This window comes from Peromyscus leucopus, chromosome 17, assembly GCF_004664715.2.
Source record: "Peromyscus leucopus breed LL Stock chromosome 17, UCI_PerLeu_2.1, whole genome shotgun sequence".
Classification (NCBI taxonomy): Eukaryota; Metazoa; Chordata; class Mammalia; order Rodentia; family Cricetidae; genus Peromyscus; species Peromyscus leucopus.
In genome coordinates, this window is record NC_051077.1 from 28,315,150 (window position 1) to 28,340,404 (window position 25,255).

A 25,255-nucleotide genomic window follows, 5' to 3' on the forward strand; every position below is an offset into this window, starting at 1 on the left:
TGTGGTAGGACCTCCTTTTATTTTATGGTGAATAGTTTTGATATTCAAACAAGGAGGTCTCCAAACTTTCTGGTCTAGGGTATGTTACACACACAGTGATACTACTAGGTTCAGAAGTCTACAAGTTAATAAATGATGGATCTCCCAGAGAGTAAATATTTTATTTTTTCTTTTTTGGGTCTTTTTTACTTTTACCTTTCTCACTTTTTTTCTTTTCACTTTTCTCATGTTTCTTAGTTGAAGCCTTTTCTTTAATTTTAGTGTTACGAACTCTTTCAGGTTCAGTTTTTTCAGGTATTTCAGGTTCAGATTCTGTCATTAGTTCTGGTTCAGATTCTTCGACTGGTTTCTTTCTTTTAGTTAGACAAATCAAGAGAAATAAAAAAAACAAAACCAAAAGAAGAATTGAAAGAGCTAGCATTAACTGCCTCCTCCTGCGCCTGCTCCTATAATCTATCTTTGGTGCTGGTCCACTGTCTATACTACCTCCATAGCCACTTAGTAGACAGTCTGGTGGCTCCCATTCCTCATCGCAATGGCAGTGTTGTTTATTGTTGCAGACTCCTTTGTTATTGCATTGGATTGAACAGTTATTAAGCAAAAAAGGGTTAGGGATACACTGCTTGCCAATGCACATATAGTTTGTACCACAAGTTGTGCCATCTCTCACTGCTCCGACGTCCTCTGTGGTAATTCCAAAATGATAGTCCGTACTCCAGCAGGTAACATCATTGAACTGAGTCCAATGAACTGTTTCATGGTTTCTCCTTTGTGGGATCTCTTCCACATTTTGACACTGAATTCGTCCACAGAGTATATCAGCATTATCACATATTCTGTATTTACGGCTATCGTTACCACAGTTACCAAAACGGTCACCCCTTCTGTTCATTTTAATGTAGCAAGTCTCATCTGCACTTTTGGCACCGCTGCCAAAAAGCATCTGACAGTGTTCTTCACGTTTAGGACATATCTTATTATAGCAGTAACTATCACCCCCGCAAGAACTTCCATCTTCCTTATATACATCTTCTGGACACTCAGCTGAAGTTCCATGACACCACTCTGGAAGGTCACATTCATTGTTCCTTTCTCTACACAAGGTAGTTGCTGGCATGAACTTGCAATCTTTGCAACAAAGCCCAGTAGCACATTCAGCATCAGGTTTGAACACACAGCCTTCGCTACAGCATTCATCAGTCTCGCATGAATCAAAGGATCCACAGTCACACTGCTCTCCTTCTTCAACTATAGTATTCCCACACACGGTGAAGTTTGCTTTTGTTAATGTATCTGGAATATTGTATAGACAATTTGTTTTGGTAATCACTGAATACATAGCCTCATAACTGCAGTTGCTGAACCTACGGGCATTAGCTTTTGATATAGCCATTATGCAGATTTTTAACCCACAAGTACAGTATTTCTCATCATGAGGCATACCCAAATTATGACCCATCTCATGTGCTGTATAGAATGCCATGTCTTGAAGTGAATCTCTCATGAAACTGTTAACTGCACAATTATTATTTTTGCAAACTGTTCCTACATAAGCTTGGCCTGAACTCCCAGTGTATCTTTGTCTGGCAAAAAGATGTGCAATATCATTTCTAATGCGATTGTCAACGTTTCTCCTCTTCCAAGCACAGAATTTGGATAGGACATCACCAATAGATTCTGATACATTGACATGGTTTGTTTGAGTCCAAATTTCCAGTGTAGTTAAAACCACCTCAACATCTATCTGAAGATAATAACCATTTATTCCATTGACAACTTGCAACATTTCCTGCATACACGCTGTGACATTATTATTTTTATAAACATATCGTTTATTATCTACTGCCACATAATATTCAACATACTTGTGGTGGGTCCACCAATTCTCATATTGGCTTTGCATAAGTGTGGAGTCTTTGCTTTCTTGTATCTTCATTTGTCGTGCTATCTCTTCTTCTGTTAACCCACATCTCATAGAAAATGATTCTGAGTCCTCACTGTCTATTTTGTATACCAGATGTTCAAATGTGGATGTTTGGTTCTTGGGCATGATTTCATAAACTGTGCCATTTATCTCTATTATGCCTTGCAAACTCCCAAAACAGGTGTTAATAATGAGCATGGATTCAGGTTCTTTGTCTACATAACCATGGTAGTAGCAGTCATTCTGAACAAAAGGCTGTTCTACAAGGAGATCACCTCTGTCATTGTATGTGAACAGTAGGAAGTTTCTGGATATGAAGTATTTTGTGGGTTTCATGGTGATAATATGTCTCTCTCCTCCAAAGCGCAGGCTATAGCAGAGCCAGTCTGGGGAAATATCAAGTCTACTAGGGTCAGTGACCCTCAAGGGTATCACTACTTCTGGAGGGCTACTGTACCTAGCATGTGCAGTTGGTGACCATACAGAGAGTAAGAGCAACATCCACAGGCAGAGCTGAAGGAACATGATTCTCTCATGGACCAGGGCCTCACCCACAGACACCAGAGGGCTTTGCTCTCTTAGATCTCACTTTGTCTGGTTGTATGCAGCACTGGTCGTTAATGGTGTGTCTTCTGGCAGAATTGATCAGAGCATCAAGACTAAAGGAAATAGTTAAACAAAGGGCAAATATAAATAAATCATGATGAAGTCAGGTTAGAAAATAAAATAGCAAAAATTGGGCTTAAATGAATTAATTTGCCAAGGTGTGTCAACAGTGTTCATGGATTTTCTGTTTGATTGTACAATTTATACTTGTTCCTGTGCAAATTGATTTCTAATTTACTCCCAGCTTTTAATAACTTGCCTTCTTTTCCACATTGTTTCTGAATGTTTTATTTTTCAAATTTTCCTCAAGAGCAATGAAAGATTTCATAAACTGAAAAATAATTTCATATTAGCTCTTACAGTTCAATGACATTAATTTAAATTAGAAAACACTAAACCTTTTTCTGCTTATTGAGTACATTTATGTTCCTTTCTATCATTGCTTTGTCATAGCCATGGGTGTCAGAAGCTTCTCTCACACTGAACAGTTTTCTCGTGTATTTTTCATTTTCTTTCTTAAGTATTATTATTAGTGAATGTGAGCGTGTACAGTAGTGAAGTGAAGCTTGTGTGCCTGTTAACATATTCGTGGAGGCCATAGCTCATCTTAAATTGGTTCCTCGAAATCATATACCTTGTTTATAATTTTATTTTTCACATTTTAATATTTTATTCTCTTATTATATATTTGCATTGATATGAGTGTCTGAGTACATGTGGTTGTGTGTGTGTGTGTGTATGTGGTGTGTGTGTATGTGTGTGTGTGTGTGGTGTGTATTAATGTAGAGTTGAAGAGTTAGTCTTGGATATCTTTCCTATGTCACTCTTCACCTTGGTTTCTGATACAATGTTCATCTCTGCCTCTCCATTGTTGGCTCTGCATGTACAGACCACTAAACCAGGCTTTTATATTGTTGCCGAGGATCAGTCTCACGTTCCTCTGCTTGTGCAGCATTCACTTTACCAATCAAACTATCTACACTGTCCTGGGTTCTCATCTTAGTGTAGTTATTTGAAAAAAGTAGTTAAGTAAGGAACAAACTGTGTTACCAACTACAGTGCCAAGAGCCTACAACAGAAAAATCATTTATAAAGATATTTAAGGACAATATTGTGGAATTATGTCTAAAATCCCAATATGAATATTCATTATTCATAAATGTTTTAATTTACACTTAATATTTCTTATAGAATGTAGGTTGATGATATGTGGAAAGGAATTGTTTATTTCTAATATAGAAATATTAAGATTGTACCAACAAATATATGTCAGAATTAATGACTAAATCTCCAGTAAAAAACAGAAGGTTAACAAAAACCCTTTAATTTAGTTACTGTTAGCAATAATTCCAGCATCCAGAACTATTGAGAAATGATAACATTTTCATCCAAAATATAGCACATCTATAACAACAGAGATTTCAAGTTGACTCTCAGATGTCATCTTTTACCCTACCTTTTTTTCTCCCCATAACTTCATCAAATTCACCAATAGCTAACCATTTACCACAGAAGTTCTGTAAAATTCAGGATGTAATTATCACAGTAAACACTCTAGAGTCACCATGATAAAATTGAAGAGATTAGAAATAATGAAAGGAAATGCCATCCCCAGACCTGAACAACTGGAAAGGAATTAAGGGATTTTTTTTTTGCTTCTATCCTTTACAACTAATGTCATAAGAGACTTACCACCAGATGCAGTGATGCCCATGTTTACGTCTAGTTATGTCCTTGCTCATGAAGCATTTGTAAAGCTCTTCTTAGTAGCAAAGGTTTATTTGTTGTTCTTTTTCATTTGTTCGAGAATGCATAAGAGACCACAAATTCTTTCCTTTCTTTGTCTCTCATGGAGAAAGCCCTAGATTCCTGTGTCTAGTGATAAGATCCTCCCATTTTACAGAATGTGGCAACTGGTGAGGTTCTTCCCAATAGTGCTTCTACCACTTCAGCCTGTTAATTTGTTTTTCTTATTCCATGTGAGTAAGTCTGACTTCCTTCCCCTCATGTTCTATGATCTACTATCTCCAGAGTGAATATATCTCATACCTTACTTATATTTTTCTTATACACTAAAAATTCTGCTGAACTCTGTGTTTTTATTCATATTGTAAATGTTGTTGGTATTTATTTAGACAGTATTGACTCTAATATGGAATATTCAAAATCTTCTAATCCTAGAAAATAATTCCATGACTTCTAGAAAATACTCTACCCAGTGATTCTCAACGTGGGTGTTGCAACCCCCTAGCAGGGGCAGGGGGGAGTGACCCTTTCACATGGGTCTCTCAGGACCATCAGAAAACCCTGATATTTACATCACCATTTATAACAGTAACAAATTTACAGTTATAAAGTAGCAATGAAAATAATCTTATGGTTGGGGATCACCATACCATGAGGACCCGTATCCAAGGGTCACAACATTAGGAAGGTTGAGAACCTCTGCTCTCAGGAATCAAGTGTCTGCTATTATTTTCCTTTCTAAGATCAATAAATATCTCAGAGACATTGCACACCTGCTCATGTAGATGTAGCTGCTTTGTCTACCTCATAAAACAACTATTAAAACTAATTTGTGAATTTAGAATTGTAGGGGTAACTGTGCAGGTTAAATTTCTTTGGTAGACAGCTGAGAAAATATCAGTCTGAGACCAGTATATTTTATAAGTTGTTGAAGGCAAATGGTAGAAACAAGTTTATTTATTAATTAAGGTTACTAGTTTCAAAAGCTTGGTGACCTGACAGTGTGCTGCATTGACTCTTCCATCATTTTTTCTTATTAATTTCCTTGAGGATTTTACACTTTATATTATATTCTTCCTCACCCTTCAATTCTCTGAGATCCCTCCTCCCTTCCAATCTACCCAACTTCATGTTGCTTCTCTCTAAAAAATACAAACAAACGAATAAAAAAAAAAGACCGCAGAAAACATGGAGTCCAGTTTGTGCTGCCATCAGCCCTTGAGTGAGTCAGTGAGTGGGGTTTATATACCTTTGTTTCACTACATTGAATAAAATCAATTTCTCTACCCTTAGCAGTTTCCACCTACAAAGAGCTTCCTAGCTAGGGATGGAGCTTTAAACTCTTTCATTTAATTTTTTTCCAGAAAATATCTTTTGCTCATATTTTTTTTTAGTGATGAGACTTTGTGCCCACTTCTCCTTCCTGATGAAATTCTCTGTGGCTTGAGCTTGTGTAAGTCTTGTTTTCACAGTTTTGTGAGTTCATATGTGTGTCTGTCTTATTACACATGGAGAATGCAAGTTTCATAAAGCCATCTATTACTTCTGGCTCTTAGAATCTTTCCATTTCCCTCTTCACATAGATCTCTAAGTCTTCGGGGTTTGATAAAGATATCTTTATCAAAGATAGCTAAATGGTATAAACTAAGTGGTATAAACTAAAAGGTTTATAAACTATAAACTTTTTTATACCATTTAGTTTATACCATTTAGTAAATGGTATAAACTAAAAGGTTTATCAAACCCGGGGAGGGGTTTGATAAAGATATCCCCTTTAGGACTGAGACTTCCAACTTTATCGCTTTCTATTTTTGTGGATCTCTGTGCTATTTACCATCCAGTGCATGAAGAAGCTCTTTGATGAGCATTGAGTGACACTCTGAACTATAGATATAATATATTATTAAGAGTCATATTCTTGTAATATTCGTTTAGTAGAATGATAGTAGTATGTTTCCACCTAGGTCCCACGACTTCTAGTCTAAGATTCTTGGCCACACATAAACAACATCAAATATGGGTTAACTATTATGAAGTGTAGCTTAAATCCAATTACAGATGGATTGGTGATTCCACCAACTGTCTATTCACTCCTTCTACTGTCATTCAGTGAATACATTTTGTAGGTATATCATTACTATACCTTCGTACATCTGTATTATAGCTGGATTAGACTGACTGTTACTTGGCTATTCTAGTAGCATATATAGCACCTTTAAGATATACATTGAACTTGCCAGTAGGAATGAAGCTTCCAGTTGTCTATCATCTATATTTATCTATGTTATACACCCTAAGTGTGTTATCATCATCAATAGTGTCTTACCATTAGTTGTAGTAGGTACCCAATCAAATGGGAAATATCCTGTATTGATTCAAGTTCTATGCAACACTCTAACAACTCAAAAAGATGTAATCCAATCTGGGTACTGGGGGTTTTAATTGGTAGCTTTAGATGTCCAATTTTTCTCATTGTGTGGTAACCTCATTTAAATTCCTTTCATATGTGTATGTATTTTGGGATGCGTTTACAGTAGTAGGTGTTCATATCATTTCTTTACAGCCTTACCATTAGTTATTCCTCCCAATATTTCTGTCTCTATTCAGTCCTCCCATCATCCGCTTCCTTTAATATTTCTGTTTTAATATCTCCATTATTTTGTTATAATTCTACATTCTATAAATCCTTCCTGGGAAGATCCTCTTTTGCCCCCTGGTCCTCTGTTAGACACCTAACCTCTGTGATTATTCTAAATGAAACACACATTTCTAAAGCATAAAAAGCAACATCCATATTTATAAGATTTGTGTAATGATTGTCTTTCTTGGTCTGGCTTACCCTCCTCAGGATGGTTGTTTTTGTCCCAGTACATTTTCTGGCAAATTTTGTCTTTTAACAACTGAATACTATTCCATGGTGTAAAAATACTACATTTTCTTGTCTTTTCATCAGCTGATGGTCATCTTTGCCATCATTCTGGCAATTATGAGTAAAGTCACAAGGTTGAATAATTATCTCTGTGGTAATATGTGTAGTCCTTATGACATCTGTTTTCTGATAGACCTTGGAGTAAATTTATTTTAATTTTCTCAGGAGTCTCCACACTGAATCCATCAAGACCACACTAGTTTGTACCCCCACCTGCAAATAATAATAACTGTTGTGTATTATCTACATCCTAGCCAGCTTATCATGTCTGATTCCATTTAATCTTGCCCATGGCAACTTAAATAAAATGAAATTTCAAAATAATTTTAATTATTGGCTAATTAAAGTTGGTTATATCTGGAAGCTTGGTACATGCTAATGTTCTTCTATGACCCTTCATTTTTGTTATTTCCATATCTGCACTATGACCCTCTTTGGATTTTCAAAACCTTTTATTATATACACCATAAAATTTTGTTTGTAAACAGTCCAAACATGACCTGATGTTTTCTACTTGTAATGGTTTTCTATAATGTTCATAATAAGGTAACATGAACTGACTGCATTCAGTAGCATAAATTTGTTGTTTGGCAGATTTAGAGACCAGAATCTCAATAACATGATGCCTTCAGAGCCAAACTTCCTCTCATATTGCTAAGGAATGATTAACTTCAAGATGCTTCTTTAGTCTGGTGGTTCTTTGAGTAGTGAACATTATGCTATTTTTTTACTTACCATTATATCCAGTGTCCAAATTTTTTTCATTTAGATGAACTGTGATTTACATCATAAAATGTAGCTATTACAAAAAATACTATTTTTGAGTAATGTCAGAAATGATAAAATGTCAGTTTTAACATGATGCACAGGTAGGCTCTTTTGAATTGCTGGTTACTATGAACAGAGAAGCAACAAACGTGAATTAGCAAGTAATTCTTGAGTAAGATGTAGAACCCCTTTGAGTCTGTGCATCAGAGTGGTATAGCTGGACATTAAGTTGATTGATTTTTCAGATTTTTAAGGAACCTTCACACTAACCTGAATCATGACATATCAGTTTATACTCTGACTTACTTAGAATACTATTGCTGAGATAAAACACCATGACCAAAGGGAATATGATGAGAAAAGGTTTGTTTCTGCTTACAGACTCACAGCACAGTCCATTCCTCTGAATTCAGGAAAAGAGCTGTAGCAGGTGAGGAGTCAAGAACTGAAGCAGAAGCCATGGAGAAGTGCTGTTGACTAGCTTGCTCCTCATAGCTTGCACAGCCTAAATTCTTACAACATGCAGGACCATCAAACCTCAGGTGGCACTGCCCAAGAGAGTTGTAGCTTGCAGCATTAATGATTATTCAGCCTTATGAGTCTAAAAACCTTTTTTATAGCAAAGGGAGCTATCACTCAAGTACAGAGGCACCAGCAGAATGGGCAAAACTCTTTAGCAATTACACATTTGACAGAGGGTCATTAATTAGAATATCCAAAGATCTCCAAAACAAAAACAAAAACAAAAACAACAAACAAACAAACCCAGGACATCCAGAAAACTTATAACCTAAATATAAATGGAATACAGAACTGAACAGAGAGTACTCAAAAGATGAGTCTACCAGTGGTTGTGAAACACATAAAATGTTGAAGCTCTGTAGTGCTAAGTGAAATACAAATAATTTTGATATTTTATATGACCTAAATCAGTATGGCCCAAATCAATGAAACAAATAGGAGCAGATTCTAGGAAGGCTGTGTATAAAGGGTAATTCTCATTCATTGCCAGTGGATGCACAAACTGATAGAGCTGCTTGTTGTAGAATATTATTTTAAAGTGTGTTACTTTTGTTTATATTTGTTTATTGAAGTGACTATGTGTTACTATGTTTGTCTAAAACACCTGATGGTCTAATAAAAAAAAAAACTGAACAGTCAATAGCAAGGCAGGAGAAAGGATAGTTTGGTCTGGCAGGCAGAGAGGATATATAGAAGGAGAAATCTGAAAGAAAAAAAAGAAGTAGTCAGAGAAGGCGAAGGACTCCAGGGGCCAGCCACCCAGCTACACAACAAGCCACAGAGTAAGAAACAAAGAAAGGTATACAGATATTGAGAGGGAAAAGCCCAGAGGCAAAAGATAGATGGGATAATTTAAATGAAGGAATGCTGACAAGAAACAAGCCAACCTAAGGCCAAGTATTTATAATTAAGAATAAACCTTCCTGTGTAACTCATTTGGGAGCTGTGATGTGGGCCCCTTAAAAGAGCAAAAACAAACAACATTTTTGCTCCATGGTGGGGCCAGTATTTCCATGTAGGGCTTGAGAAAACTTAAGCTCCTTCAAGAAACTCTGTTGACAGCAGAACATTTAAACAGCCCTTTTTTTTCACATTAAATAGAAACAAAAAAACTAAGTAAAAACACCTGCTACAGTGCAGGGCACTGACATTTCATAGCTGGGGGGCTGAATGCAGTTCCTGTTCATGCACCTCCAATTGGGGTGCGGGGTTTAGGCTTGGCTTTCAGGACCTGAGAAGGTGGTAGAGTCTTCCAACAAAGCTGTTTGTAGAGGTTCCAAGCTGTTCTGCTTAGCAGTTTATTGCTCATGCAGACAAAATGGCTAAAAGATACACAATAAAAGAGGTTCAGATAGCCTCACTGGTGATGTGAGTAGCAGTCCAGTCATCCTTATTCCACATCTAGCATCTTCCTATGAGTGAGTACATACCATATTTGTCTTTCTGAGTCTGGGTTACCTCACTCAGGATGATTTTCTCTAGATCCATCCATTTGCCTGCAAATCTCATGATGTCATTGTTTTTCTCTGCTGAGTAGTATTCCATTGTGTATATGTGCCACAATTTATTTATCCACCTGGAAAACGGGACCCCAAGAAAGACACGGAGAAATAGATGAGATCTACATGAACAGCCTGGACATGAGTGGGAGCAATGAAGGGCGAGGGTCGAGGGAAAGAGAGCGGGAGATCCTAGCTGGATCAAGAAAAGAGAGGGAGAACAAGAAACAGGAGACCATGGTAAATGAAGACCACATGAGAAAAGGAAGAAACAAAGAGCTAAAGAGGCCCACAGAAATCCACAAAGATACCCCCACAAAAGACTGCTGGCAATGGTCGAGAGACAGCCGGGACTGACCTACTCTGGTGATGGGATGGCCAAACACCCTAATAGTTGTGCCATAAACCCCATCCAAGGACTGAGGAATCTGGATGCAGACATCCACGGCTAGGCCCCTGGTGGAGTGCTGGGAGTCTAATTAGTGAGAAAGAGGAGGGTTTATATGAGTGAGAATTGTTGAAACCAAGGTTGGATAAAGCACAGGGACAAATAACCAAATGAATGGAGACACATGAACTATGAACCAAAGGCTGAGGGGCCCCCAACTGGATCAGGCCTTCTGAATAGGTGAGACAGTCGATTGGCTTGATCTGTTTGGGAGGCATCTGGGCAGTGGTACCAGGTCCTGGGCTCGTTGCATGAGTTGGCTGTTTGAATCCTGGGACTTATGCAGGGATGCTTGGCTCAGTCTGGGAGAAGGGGACTAGACCTGCCTGGACTGAGTCTATCAGGTGGATCCCAGTCCTCGGGGGAGACCTTGATCTGGAGGAGGTGGGAATGGGGGGTGTGCTGGGGGGAAGGGGAGGGGGGCATGAAGGGAGAGAAGAAGGGAATCTGTGGCTATTATGTAGAACTGAATAGTATTGTAAAATAAATTTTAAAAATGATAAAAAATAATTAAATAAAATAAAATAAAGACAAGGAAAAAAAAAGAGGCTCAGATAGAAAACCTTGAGGACATAAGAGTAGGTTTAACAATGTCCATGGGTTTAAAAAAAGAAAAAGGACATAGTCATAGAATGAAATGAGTAGTTAAAAAATTAAGTCTTGAAGAATGAAGTAAAATAATAAAAAAGAATAAGCCACATAGAGATGGGAAATACACAGAGAGTCTGGATCCTCTATGTTATTGCGTTGATTTTACATTTTTTTTTTTTTTGATCATTGAGAACCTGCTAGGAGACATGGGATTTTGAACTGACTGCTAAATTGAACCTGCTTAGATACATTAGAAATGCTTAACTTTAAAAAATAAATCAAAGAATGTGTTACTTTGTGAAAGAGTTTTTGCTTTTGTTTCCACAGAAAACAAGTGGCTGTGGATTCGTTCCAGATTAATGTAGATCAGGTTTGATAAAGGGTGAACCTCCTGAATCTTGACAGGTGAATATCTATATCTATATCTATATATATCTATATCTATATATCTATCTATATCTATATCTATCTATCTATCTATCTATCTATCTATCTATCTATCTATCTATCTATATATCTCAACAAAGATTATAGCTAATCTTCCCAGGACTTGACCATTATCTCAAGTTTTCTCTTTGGGAACCTAAAGATGCTTCCTCCTTAGATAGCAGGAAGCAGTTTGGAAAAAATGGTGTTGAAATTCCCAAGAGTTGGCAGGTATAAGTGGTCTTTGGTCGTTTGGTGGGTTATGGATGTTTGTTATAATTTAGGGGAATATAAGAATATAGGATAAAAAGACAACTATTAATCTCTGATATTTTGCATTGGCATGGATTTTGAAATATTGATACAGTTTCAAAATTAATTTTGTTACACTGTGTATATGTTTCTATTCTTGTTTGAGGAATTATAGTTCTGCAGTTCATTTAAAAATACAATGTAGAAAGAAGAAATGAGGTTAGTAGTTAATGTATAATATTTAAATTTATAATCACATTAAGTATGTTTTCTAGTTTAAATAGGTATATATTAGATAGATAAATGGTCTTCAGATACTTTAAAGACCTACAGGATATGGCATTTAAAATATTTTATTAACCTAAGGCTTTTCATGACAATGGGACACATCTGCTCCTGACAACACTAATTTACTTCAGAGATGATGGGCATTGAAGAAACTCCTTATGGACTTTGCTTTCATTGTAGCAAAGTTAGCCACTGGGCAAAGAAACTGCTCTTGCCTTTGACTACTGACAATGTGCTGTACATACTGGACATGCAGGACACAGGAAAAAGACTGTTGAACTTTGCCAAAACAAAGAGGGACAGTCCTTTAAAATTCCTTCTTCACAGAAGAATCTGCCATATATTCTGCAGGACACAGAGGAAAGCAACTAATTAATTTTGCCAGTGCAGGGCAAGACATCCTTCAAGTTTCCTGCTTTGTTGACGAGTCTGCCAGACACTCTGGGCCTGTGGGTTGAAGATGGATGCCCCAATGTTGCAGAGAAACTTTAGGTCACTATCGAGGCAGTCAGATGTCCCTGTCATTTCTAGAGTCTTGGAGGTTGCTTGCAATGTACTTCCTGTTTACTCAAGTAAAGCTCCTACCCAAGGCAGTTGGCATATGTCTACAGAGATAAATACTCATCTACGTTCACTGAAGCTCTATTTATAAGAGTCAGAAAATAGAAACAGCCTAGATTTTCATTGACAGATAAATTGAATGATAAAAATATGGTATATTTACATATATAATATTGTTCATTTGTTAAGAAAATAAAATTATGGAATTGCAGGTAGTTCGTGGAGCTGGAGACAATCATCTTGACTGAAACAACCCAGACCCAGAAAAATAAACATTGCATATCTTCTCTTACTTGGGGATGGTGCCATTTATGCCTTAGCAGTGTTTGTTTCATTTAGACTATCCACATAAGTTAGATAGTTAGTAAAGGGCCAGAGAGCGGTATGAGGGGTCCTTCAAAGAAAAGGGAAATAGAACATAGTGCTATAATTGGATAAGGAGGAAAACAAAATAGAAGGATGAAATGAGGAGAGGGATGGGAGATGGGGGCATATGAGAAGGGATAACTAAAACTAATGAATGACATTTTGGAAACCCACTACAAATGCTTCCTAAAATTTATATACAGTTTACATACAGTTACCATACAATGAGGGATACAGTGCCCTAAATAGACATTTCATTCATCCCAATTGCACTCCCAGCACCAACAATGGATTTCAGAGATGGAGACAGCATACCAAAATTTTGTACAACTTCAAGTAAACCAAATCTCAGGAGGAATAACGGGAAATGAGTACAAAGTTCCACCCCTACCCAAGAAATTATTTGTAACTAATAGCTTCTGGGAGAAAAAAAATCAGTATTCTTCAGTGGAATGACATTGTGTATGTCAGCTACCATCCAGAAAGGAGGCACAAATACTCAGGCATAACTGCACAACACCAAATAGACTCCAGGTTTTTCTTTGGTTTGTGTGTGTGTGTACATGTGTGCATGTGTTAGTGTGTATGAGTGTGTGTGTGTGTGTGTGTGTGTGTGTGCACAAGCATGAGAGAGAGAGAGAGAGAGAGAGAGAGAGAGAGAGAGAGAAAGAGAAAGAGAGAGAGAAAGAGAGAGAAAGTTTGGTGTTGACTTTGACATTTTATGAGAAAAATATGAATTTACATGTGATTCAGGGAGTCTGGAAGTAGTTTAAGTAAGGGGAATTGTGTGACCATAAAACATTGTATGAGTAATTAATAAAAGGAAAAAAAAACAACTCTCACCAAGGCCAGGGGCTGTGGATGAAGTTTTTGCAACATCAATATATCAATACAAGAAATCTCTGAGTTCATATTTCCAGAGCCAAGACAAGAAACTGGAAATGGTACACTAGCCCTTTGAAGTTAGGTAAAGCAGGCAGATTCCATGGGTTTCTTGCCAGCCTTTCTAGGAGAAATGGGTTGAATAAAGTTCAGAAAGAGAGCCTGTCTCAAAACCTAATGGAAATGTTGTAGACATTACTAACACGCAATGGGCTTCAAGAGGGCTTCTCAAAACAAAAGAAAACAAAACAAAATATTAAACCAAAAGAAAAAATTCATATTGCTGTGGGGTATACACCAGATACAACTGCTTGAACATGGGCTTAAGCCAATAGAAAGTCTATTTGCCACCAGTGACTACACTGGGTGTTCAGGATCCCAGTATATCCTGAGCCTCTATCAGAATGAGCTTTTAAGTACAAAACCCTTTTTCTGAGTTGACATATTCCAGTTAACAATATCAGTTAGTCAGAAGCAGAACTTCAGAAGTTAAAAAAAGCAAGTTTAGTACATCAGTACATTTTGATACTTTCCTAAAAGTATATGGACTTTCATGGATTAGGTCTTTGTTTTAGTTTTGGCAGGTGGTGCTGTGTACATGCTGAGCTTTACAACCTAAATGGCACTTCAATCATGGAGTTGTACTAAGGTCTTAGGGCCTGTTACACAGATAAAGTAAAGCAAAAATCACCAATGAATTTTAACTAAAATATGATGACCCAATCACATGCTATAATATAACTTCAAAAGATCAAAGGGAAAGTGAATACAGGAAACAGCAAGACAAAAATGACAGATAATGTGTTTCTATGTGCCTGGATACAAACTCCTTTATAAATGACAACCACACTAATAAGAAAACCATACAAAGATTCCATTCAAAATAGCTTCAAAAAATCAAACCCTCTTGAAATAATTCTAGCCAGAAGTGAAAAGCCTCTACAATGAACAACTTTGTAAATAAAGAAAAAACATTGAGGAAGATAGAAGGTTTCCACCTCTCTAGACCTCTCATGATTATGGATTCAAATAACATGAATGACCATCAAACCAAAAGCGCCCTGCAAATTCATTGCAGTTCCCATTAAAATTTTAGTGAAATTCTTCGTAGAACTGGCAAAATAATATTAAAATGGATATGGAAGCACAGCAGAGCCTGGATAGCCAATGCAAACCCAAGTAAAAACAGCATTGCCTAAGGCATCATCATACCTAATTTAAAACTACATCACAGAGCCAGAGTGACAAAAACACTGTGTTGCTGAGAGGACAACAGAATATATTCTAATAGCACAGGAGGCAAAGATGTGTTCCCACAACTACAGTCACTTGCTTTTGAAACAGATGCTGAAACTCACAACACTGGAGAAAAGCCAGAATGTTTAACAAACGATGCTGACAACAACAGATATATTTATATAGGACTGGAAAAAAATCCTGATGTCTCATACTTCATTAAAATAAAACCCAAAACACAACACTCCAACTGGACCAATGTTTTGCTGGAGTGTCTAAAACTCTGGAACTACTAGATCTAAATTGCAGGAAGTAGACTTTAAGACATTGGCAGATTTAAGGATTTTGTAAATTAGACTGATTACTCAGAAAATATGATCATTAGTGGCCCCATAAAAATAAAAATCTTTTATATAATAAAATATCAATCAAATTTCTGTAGAATAAGAGAAATATTTTGTGTGTTATATATTTGACAGAGGATTACTGTTCAGATTATGTAAAGAACTCAAGAAACTAAACATGAGCAAAACAAATCCTTCCATCAAAAATTATCCCCTGGGGCCTGGGTAAGAAGGCAAATCAGAATGCCCAGTATCAAATAATGTATCATCATTGTAAGAAAACAATGATGATAATATATGCAAATGCTTTTCATGCAAGAAGCAAGGTCTGTAAATACAATTACTAAGCCAGTGGAGATATCTGCGGTAAACAGTAAACTTGGAATCCACACTCATCCAGAAGACCTTTATTGAACAGTGAATAGGGTCACTGGAGACATCAAAAAAGAAATGGATTAAAACAGTATTCCAAAATCAATGGTATGTAATGAAAGCTGTCCTAGAAGGGAAGTTTAGAGCAGTAATAGCATGTATCAAGAAAACAGACAAATATGAAATTATTAATAATAATAATACACTTTAATTACTTGAAAAAAATACAAAGTCCAAATTTAGAGATGGAAAGAAACCATTAAGAGTTGACAGAAATTAATGACATGGAAATAACAAAAATTTAAAAAAATGAGAATTTTGGTTCTTTGAATGGATAGATAATGTCAATAAAACCCTTGGTTACAGGCACCAAACAGAAAGGAAAGACACATATTAATAAATTTGTAGATGAAAAGGAAGCCCTTAAAGCAGATTATCAGTGGAAGTCATGATATCCTCAAGTATCATATGTAAATAATATATGATACCACTAAACCATACTCCTGTGAATAACTCCAATAAAATGCACTGACTCATCAATTTGAAATCATTGAGTCACTTTTTGAAAAAGGACAAAGAGATTGCTAAGTTGGTAAATGTAATTTCTGCTATACCAGATGACCTGAGTTCCATACCTAGGTAGGATGACAGAAATGAGTCTTGCAAGCTGTACTCTGGCCTTCACATATGCTGTGTGGGATAGGAGCGACCTTTCTCACCCCTACCCACATATCACACATAGTCTCACTACTATTACTAGATTAGTAAACAAAGAGGCCATGAAGGTCAGTATAGGAATGTTTTTGAAGGTTCTGTGGGAGTGGATCCAGGAAAGACAGGGTGGGTGGATGGATTTGGGCAAATGATTATTGTGCCTATTTTGGTCTTATTTTTTCTTCTATATGTTTATCTTGTTCAACTCTGATGTGATAGTCTTGTTTTATCTTATTACATTTTTATTTTTATTTTATTATTATCCCTTAGAAGCATTTTCATTTCTAATAAGAGAGTAGATTTGAGTGAGAGGGAAGATGTGGAAAATCTTGGAGGTGTAGAGTGAGGGGTAACCATAATTAAGATATATTTTGTGAGAAAACTATTTTTAATAAAAGGAAAAAAAGATCTACTTTATAATGTTTGAAATTATCAACTAACAACTTAAAAGTACTTTTAAATAAAACAAAGTAAGAAGGCATATATCTGAACAGAAAACCTTCAAAATAAAAAAATTAAATATCTACTAAATTTTAAAAAGTGTTCAAAACCATTAACGGCCAGGGAAATGAAAATTAAAACTGTTTTTGTTTCTATCTCCCTCCAGTCAGAAGGGATATCACTGCAAAAACCAAAGGATAGCAATCTACTTGCCTGAGGAACATGTGTCTTTTACCTGTGGTTCGCTGCCCCGTTTGGGCATACCCTTTCTGGTAGAGAGCCCCACTCATTCTGGTAACCCCATCCACCAATACTCTGGAAGGTTACCACCCATCTCTGGTTAAAGAGTCTAGACTCTTACCATTGTTGTAGGGAGCCTACCAGAGATGACCACTCAGACAGAATTTATAGTGCTCAGCTGATGAGAGGAACAAGAATTCTTTAATGTTTGGGTTGGAATGTTCTGTACTTGTCTGTTAGTTCCTTTTGAATAAGGGCTCACTTTAACTACTGAGTTTCTCTTCAAATAACCTGTGTCTGTTGTGAGAGGGGGGTGAGTTGGCCAAATATCACTGATATAGTGAATCTGTCATTAAAACTATAATTGTATTTCTTTTATTCAATTGTTTGCATATTGAGACTGTGTTCAGGATTGTAGTATCATATTTTTTTTTTTTGTAATTTTCTTTAGTGAGTAATCTCTTCTGATTGGTTTCGATTTGCAGCCTATTTGCTGGTGGGAATGAGTGGAATTGATGGTGTGATGGAGCAAGACAGTGAAGGATTCCCCCATCTTTAACATTAAGGTTAGATATCACTTCCCGGCAAAAGGATTGAAAAAGATATACCAAGGAAATGGATCCAAGAAACAAGTTGATATAGCCATTTTAATATCTGACAAAATAGATTCAAACCAAAACTAATCAGAAGAAATCAGGAGGACACTATGGATTCATTAAAGGAGAACTCCATGAAGATGCTATTGCAATTCTAAACATCTGTGCACCAAACACAATTACACACAAGTTTATAAAAGAAACCACTACTAGAGAAAAAAAATCACACAGTGACCCCCATACAGTGAGAGTGGATGACTTCAATGCCCTACTCTCACCACTAAACACTAAACAGAGAAATTCTAGATAAAACTGACATTAGCAACCAAATGGATCTAACTGATATTCATAGAACATTTCACTCAAACACAAAATACTATACCTTCTTCTCAGCAGCTCATGGCACTTACTTCAAAATTGCCTATGGACCTGGACACAAATCAACTCTCAATAGGAAGAAGGAATTTGAAATAGCACCCTATATCTACCATGGATTATAACTGAGTATCAGCAACAGAAAGAACAGAAAACTTAAAAACTCATGAACACTGAATTACCCATTAAGGAATGAAAGGGGTTGAGACAAAATTTAAGAGAGAAATTTAAAACATTTTAGAATTGAATGAAAATGAATACAGAACATATCCTAATTTTTGGGACACAATGAGGCAGTTCTAAGATACAAGTTCATAGCACTAAGTCCTTACATAACCCGAATGCTCTAGAACAAAAGGAAGAGTTCACAAAAGGATTAGATGTCAAGAAGTAACCAGAGCTCAATATAACAAAAGCAAACCACACTCCCCAAAAACACTACAAAAATCAATGAAACAAAGAGTTATTTCTTTGAGAAAATCAGTAAGATTGACAACCCCTTAGCCAAATAATCTGAAAGGCTCAGGAGATAATCCAAATTAGCAAAATTAGAGATGAAAAGGCGGACATAACAAAAGTCACTGAGGAAATCTAGAGAATCATAAGGACATGGTTTAACAACCTGTACTCTGCCGGTTTGTGTGGCACATGCTGGTAGGTTTTGTTGAACGAGCCGGAGGCGGGAGGATCACCTGTTCGAGGCCAGCTTGGGCTACACATTTAGCCGGCGGTGGTGGTGCACGCCTTTAATCCCAGCTCTTGGGAGGCAAAGCCAGACGGGTCTTTGTGAGTTCGAGGCCAGCCTGGTCTCCAAAGTGAGTTCCAGGGAAGGTGCAAAGCTGCATAGAGAAACCCTGTCTCAAAAAAACAAAGAAAACAACAACAACAAACAAAAAACAAAACCTTATTCCACCAGTTACTGGATGAAGGCTCTATGATGACAGGGTATCCACTAATCTGATTACCAGAGTTGGCCAGTTTAGGCTCACTATTGCTAGTAGTCTAATCTGGGCTTGTCCTTGTAGGTTCCTGGGAATTTCCCAGCACCACGTTTTTCCCTTCCCTCATTATGTCTTTCTCTGTCAAGATAACTCTTTCTTTGCTCTTTCACTCCATCCCTCTCCCAGCTTGACCATCACATCCCTCATGTTCTCATCCCCCATCTCTTCCCCTGTATTTCCCCCATCTCCCCTCATTCATATACAAAATGTGATCTACTTTCTGTATACAAACCACAAACACATCAAGAAAAAAATCAAGGAAACAATACCATTTACAATAGCCTAATCTACCTATTTATATCTTTATATATATATATATATATATATATATATATATATATATATATATATATATATATCTTGGGTTAAATCTAACTACAGAAGTAAAATACTTGTACAAACATACTTTTAGGACAGTGAAGAAAAGAATTTGAAGAAGATACTCGAGGCAGAAAAGACCTTCCATGCTCATGGATTGGCAGGATTATGTTGTGAAAAATGTTAAATTTACAAAAAGCAATGAACAAATTTTATGCTCTCCTCATCAAAATTTCAATGCAATTAGTATCAGAAATTGAGAAGAAAAATGTTAAATTTTGTGTGAAAATACAAAATACCCAATATAGTCAAAATAGTTCTGAACAACAATAACAACAAAAACCTGCTGGAGGTATCATAATTCCAATGTTAAGTTAAACCACAGTGCTCTGGTAACACAGTAAATGTGATACTGATAAAGAAACAAACTCATCAGTAAAGGGAGCATCAGGTTCCCCAAGGCAGCCCTCTTGACAACAAAAGTCACTTCTTAAGGATTCAGATGATCCACAAAAACACTGCTCTCTGACTTCAGTCTAACTATATCACAGAGCTTCTATGTCACTAGACTTTCTTCAAGTGTTAAGTTGTTTAACCATGTCTTCTGAAAATGTTGTTCCATAACCAAGCATAACTGCTGTTGCTGAATCTATTGGACAATGTTTTTCCCCCTGGGGCCATTGTGCAGTTTTTCTCCCACATTTACAATAACTATTGTCATGACCTATGCCCATATTATGACCCAGCTCAAGTACTATAGTGTAGGTTAGATTACCCAGTGAGTATGAGAGGAAAATGTTGACTCCACAATTTTGATTTTGAACACTGTTTCAAGAGTGGCTAGTACTAAATAACCAGGATAGCCTTGTCTTGCCCACAGATATATGACATCATGCCAGTGATGCCACATGTTTTTCTAGTCAAATTGTAAAAATCTGTTAAGACTTGATATATACTTCCTTTCACTTATAGCAGATTTTGTTCAGTCTAGATCTAGGTCCACCTAAAAACACACCAGTAAAAACACCTGTTTGAATGTAATAGCCACTCATTCCACTGATACTATAAATACTTGATTCTGATAGGTTGTAATACTTCCAATGTAAACAAATTGTTTATTACCTAATACCACAAAATATTCAATAATTCTTTTATGAACCTACCAGTTCTCATAACTGTTTTGCCTCACTTTGGAAGTGTGGAAGAAGGGCTCTTGGGCATAATTTCATGATGTTGTAAATAGTGCTGTTTATCTCCAGTATGCCTTGTAAAGCTCCCAAATGGGTGGTTAGAACAACCATGGATTCAGAGTTTTCATGACCTAGCCATGGTAATAGCAATCTTTCTGTACTAAGGTTGTTCCTGAAGGACATACGTTGCTAGAGTTTTTCTCTCTGGGTCCTGCCAAGCTCTGGCAGTCCTGTATCCCACTTATAAAATAAACACACAGACACTTATGTTATTTAAACTGCTTGGCCATTAGCTTAGGCCTACCATTGTCTACCTCTTACTCTTATACTCAGCCCATTTTTGTTAATCTATATGTCACCATGTGTTCCATGGCTTTACCTGCTGTCTATACATGATGCTCCCTGGAATGCAGGCTGGCGACTCCTCTTCTCTGACTTCCTGTTCTCTCAATTCTCCTTTCTGCTAGTCCTGCCTATACTTCCTGCCTGGCTATTGGCCAATCAGTGTTTTATTTATCAATCAATCATCTACAGCAGACATAACTATGGTTAGTGTAGATAGACAATGAAAAGAATTTGGGTATCACGTATATTTTGGGCTTCATGGTGATAATGTGTCTCTGGCCTCCAAAATATCGGGTATAAGACAACCAGCCTATAAAGTTCTGTCTCTATTCATGTGAATGACCCTTGAGCATATATAACCACTTCTAGGGGGAAGGTGTTGCATTGAGCATATCAAGCTTTTAGCAATACAGAAAAGAAAAGTCAACTTCACAGCCAAAGCTTCAGGCAAGTTATCCTCACATGCACCAGCATCTCAACCAGAGCCACCATATCCTTGCGAGAACCAATGAGAAGCAGAAATCCCTGTAGTCTATGTCTTCAAATTGTCTGCCTTTCATGTTTTACTGGTATGTATTTTTTCAGAGTTTATCTATTAGAGCATCATGAATATAAGACACATGGCAAAGAAAGACAGACCCATGTATAGTAAAGTATGAGAAAGTCAGGTAGAAGAAAATTATAGAGTATGTACTAAAACACATTGGATATTAGCTTAAGGTATATGAACAGTGTGCTTGTATTTTCTGTTAAGTTTGATTAAAGTATTTTTGTTTTTGTAGAGGTATATTTTTCATACAGTCCCAATTTTTAAAATTATTTTGCTTTTCCATGTTGTTTCTAAATGTTATCATTTTATAACATTCTACAACAACAGGAAGAATCCTCATCTAAAATGGGTGTTGTCTGTTTTTGTTTTGTTTATAGTTTTTATTATTGAATTTCTGTCATGGTGATTTGTAGCAGGCTTTCTTGGATTGCCAGCCTCCAAATCACGATACAGAGACTTATTATTTATTATGAAAGCTTGACATTAGCATATGCTTGCATCTAACTCTTATAACTTAAATTAACCCATTTCTACTGATCTACTTTCTGCCACACGGCTTATGGCTTTCACCTCTCCTTCTGCATGTCCTGCATCCTCTCTGGCTCCTCTGGTTTCCCTCCCCTGCCCCCAGATTCATCCCCTCTTCATTTCTCTCTGCTCTGAATTTCCACCTCACCTCTTCCTGCCTACCTAGTGGACATTCAGCATTTTATCCAACCAATTAGAAGTCCCATTGACAAACACACATCTTCACAGTGTACAGAAAGATCATTCCACAACAGTGAGTTACATTGTAAAGCTAAACTGAATTCTGGCTTATTAAGTACGGGTTGGATGCTCATTTCAGTCCATGCCTTTTTATTTCCATGGGAGAAAGGAAATTGTTTCAAGACAAATATTTTTCTCATTTGGATTTTAGTGTATGTGTGTTCTAGGCATGAATGCCAAGGTTGTGTGGATTGTGTGCATGGTCATAGTGCATATACTTCTCTGTGTGTATGTAGGACAGAGTTCATCCTGGAATTGTGGTTGTGTGGAGGCATATACATTGATTGTATGTTTTACTTTTTACGTTGTTATATTTTTGGGGTTTTTGGGGGGTATATGTGTGTTTACATAGATATGTGTGTGACTGTGTATGTGTAGATTGTATCTATGTGTGTGTAGGGGGTGTTTGTGTTTGTGAGAGTGAGAGAGATTGAAAGGGGGGAGAGAAAGAGGGAGACAGAGAGAGGAAGAGAAAGGCCCTTTTTTTTTTTAAATGTTGGTTGATTTCCACTGGTCATTGTGAAGTATACCAGGGAACTGTAGTTATTTAACTATAAAATATGAATATATTCCAGAGAAGATATGAGGTATGATAATCATGATTTGAACAAAGAAATAGTCTTGTAGAAAATTATGAGGTCAGGAATTGGACAATATGGGAGCTACAACATGGGTCTTGGAAGCCATGAAGACAGTTGGGAAAATATATCAACTCATTATGTATGTTTAAAAGGAGAGAGAGAGAGAGAGAGAGAGAGAGAGAGAGAGAGAGAGAGAGAGAGAGAGAGAGAGAGAGAACTTATTTAGTTTAGGACAAGGACTGTCTTAGGGAGCATTTCAAAGTTGTTATCCAACCTCCTTTTTGACATAGAGTCTGGCATTGACTTAAAGCTCACTAAAGACTCAACTGGTTGGACAGAGAGTCCCAGCCATTCTCCTGTGTCTGCCTCCTGACACTGCTAGGCGTCCAAGCACATGCTGCTAATGCCTGTTGTTAGAATATGTTGGTGTTCATACTCAGGTTTTCAAGTTTCTGATGCATATCCTTTACCAGCTCAGCTCTCTGTCCCATCCAGTGTGCTCATTTTCCTAGAAACAAGAGTGTCCTATTGGTAAAGAAAACTAATTAAGAAGAGAAGAGAACTGCAACACAATAGTACCAAAAGGCCATAGGAGATATTCTCTGTAAAATAGATTTTGCAGACAATATCTTGACTTGTGATTAAAAATTTGACATGCTAAGTCTCTGTCCATTATTAGTTTTGATTCATGTTTCATAATTATTTGAGTACCTAGATTTGTATTGTAACAACAACAAAAAGAATTATATATGTTTTAGTGTAGCACTCTTAAGGTTCTGTCAATGTGAGTCTCAAGATCCCCTATTATAAGTATATTTCAAAAGTATGTAACAGGAAAAAAAACTGGAAAGAATTCTTGTGCAAGTCTGACTTTGTATTCATTAAATTGCATACACAATGATTCTAGAGCCCAAAGGTGTTGACAAAATTGAATACTTTCATTGAAAATCTGGTGCAGAATGATATTAAGAGAGTCTTCTAGGCAACTCCAAAATGCCATCTTTTATCCATTGCTTTTCCCCCTTATATTTTCATCAAATTCATCAATAACTAGAAACTCACTATCTAGGCTCTCTGTTATCCAGAGAATATTAAACCACATTAAAAACACCATAGCACCCTATACACTACACAGGCAGTATACCAACTGCAAAGTAAGCTGTGCTTCTTATTCTGAGGTCTATAATTTCAGCACTCAGGGGCTCGAGACAAGAGCATCAGTAGTTCAGAACTACATAGCAAGCACAGGACTAGCATAAACTACATGAAACCATGTTTAAAAATAAACATCTTCTGGCTGAATGGAGGAATACTCTCATGAAGTTCAGCACTTCCATGAAAATTCAAAAGAATTTAGTGAAACTTAGACTACCTAGCAGTTTCCTTGATACAAGTATCCAATATCAAACATTATATATAATGCAGAAACATTTTTTTAAATGAGCATGCATTTTAATCTCCAAATAAACTAATATTGTTGATTTTCCTGTGAGAACTGTCTATCACAATGTCTGCTGTCATCACAAACTACAAGAACTATGAGAAAAATTCTACAGAGTCATCAAAGAAAGAGAGAAAAGCAGTAGATATTTAAAGGAAATGCCATCCCCCCAATTTTAAAAAATTGGCAAAGAATTAGGAGATGTATTTTTATTATCCTGGTAATCATCTGTCCTTCTATCCTCTAGAAGACTTACCATGACAGAATGATGCCCATAGCTCTAGTTCTGGCTCTGCTGTGGAATCATTTGTAACCCGTGTCTTTTGAGATCACTCATGATATAGGAAACTCAAGAACTCTCTTTGTCTCTCATGGACAAGGTTCTAGAATCCTGCAACTAACAACAGAAGCTTCCCAGTCCATAGAACCTGGCAACTGATGAGGTTCTTCTCATCTAGTTCTCTTTCATCTCATCCAAACTTATTAGGACTTCTTCCATGTGAGTAAGTCTGCTTCCTCCCTGTCATTTGATATCCTTCAGTATCTCTAGTATGGACCAACCCCATTTCATGACATTCATTTTATTTTACTATATATGAATCATAAACATCAGCTGAACTCTGTCCTTTTGTTCATATTACACCCTTGCTCTCAGTTCATTTCCTCAGTAGTGGTCAATACTATGGAATACTCTTAAATAATTCAAATCCACAGGAACTTTTCTACCCCTTTTACAGCAAAGCCTAAGGAATCACGTGTCTGTCACTTCTTGTCTATCAATGGCCAATGAATATATCAGACCCTGCATCTGCTCATCAAGGTTCTTTATCTATTTCATACAACTGTCATAAAAAAGTAAGGCATAAACAGAGCTTAGGACAGGAGATGTGAATAAAATAACAGAATAGGGATACATTTTGTTGACAGTCACTAAC

General features: G+C 36.7%; 1 protein-coding gene across 1 annotated transcript; it reads right to left on the bottom strand.

Annotated features, from left to right (window-relative positions):
- Nucleotides 1-24,675, bottom strand: LOC114701156 (disintegrin and metalloproteinase domain-containing protein 26A-like). Its single transcript, XM_037211697.1, has 2 exons — nucleotides 24,577-24,675; nucleotides 1-2,583 (listed from the first exon to the last, which is right to left on the bottom strand). Exon 2 carries the CDS (start codon nucleotides 2,447-2,449, stop codon nucleotides 161-163), a length of 2,289 nt encoding a protein of 762 aa, XP_037067592.1. The 5' UTR covers nucleotides 2,450-2,583; nucleotides 24,577-24,675; the 3' UTR covers nucleotides 1-160.
- Nucleotides 24,676-25,255: the final 580 nt, after the last annotated feature.

Excerpts from the sequence above, each read along its gene's own strand:
- LOC114701156 (XM_037211697.1), bottom strand. The coding sequence starts at position 2,449 with ATGTTCCTTCAGCTCTGCCTGTGGATGTTGCTCTTACTCTCTGTATGG.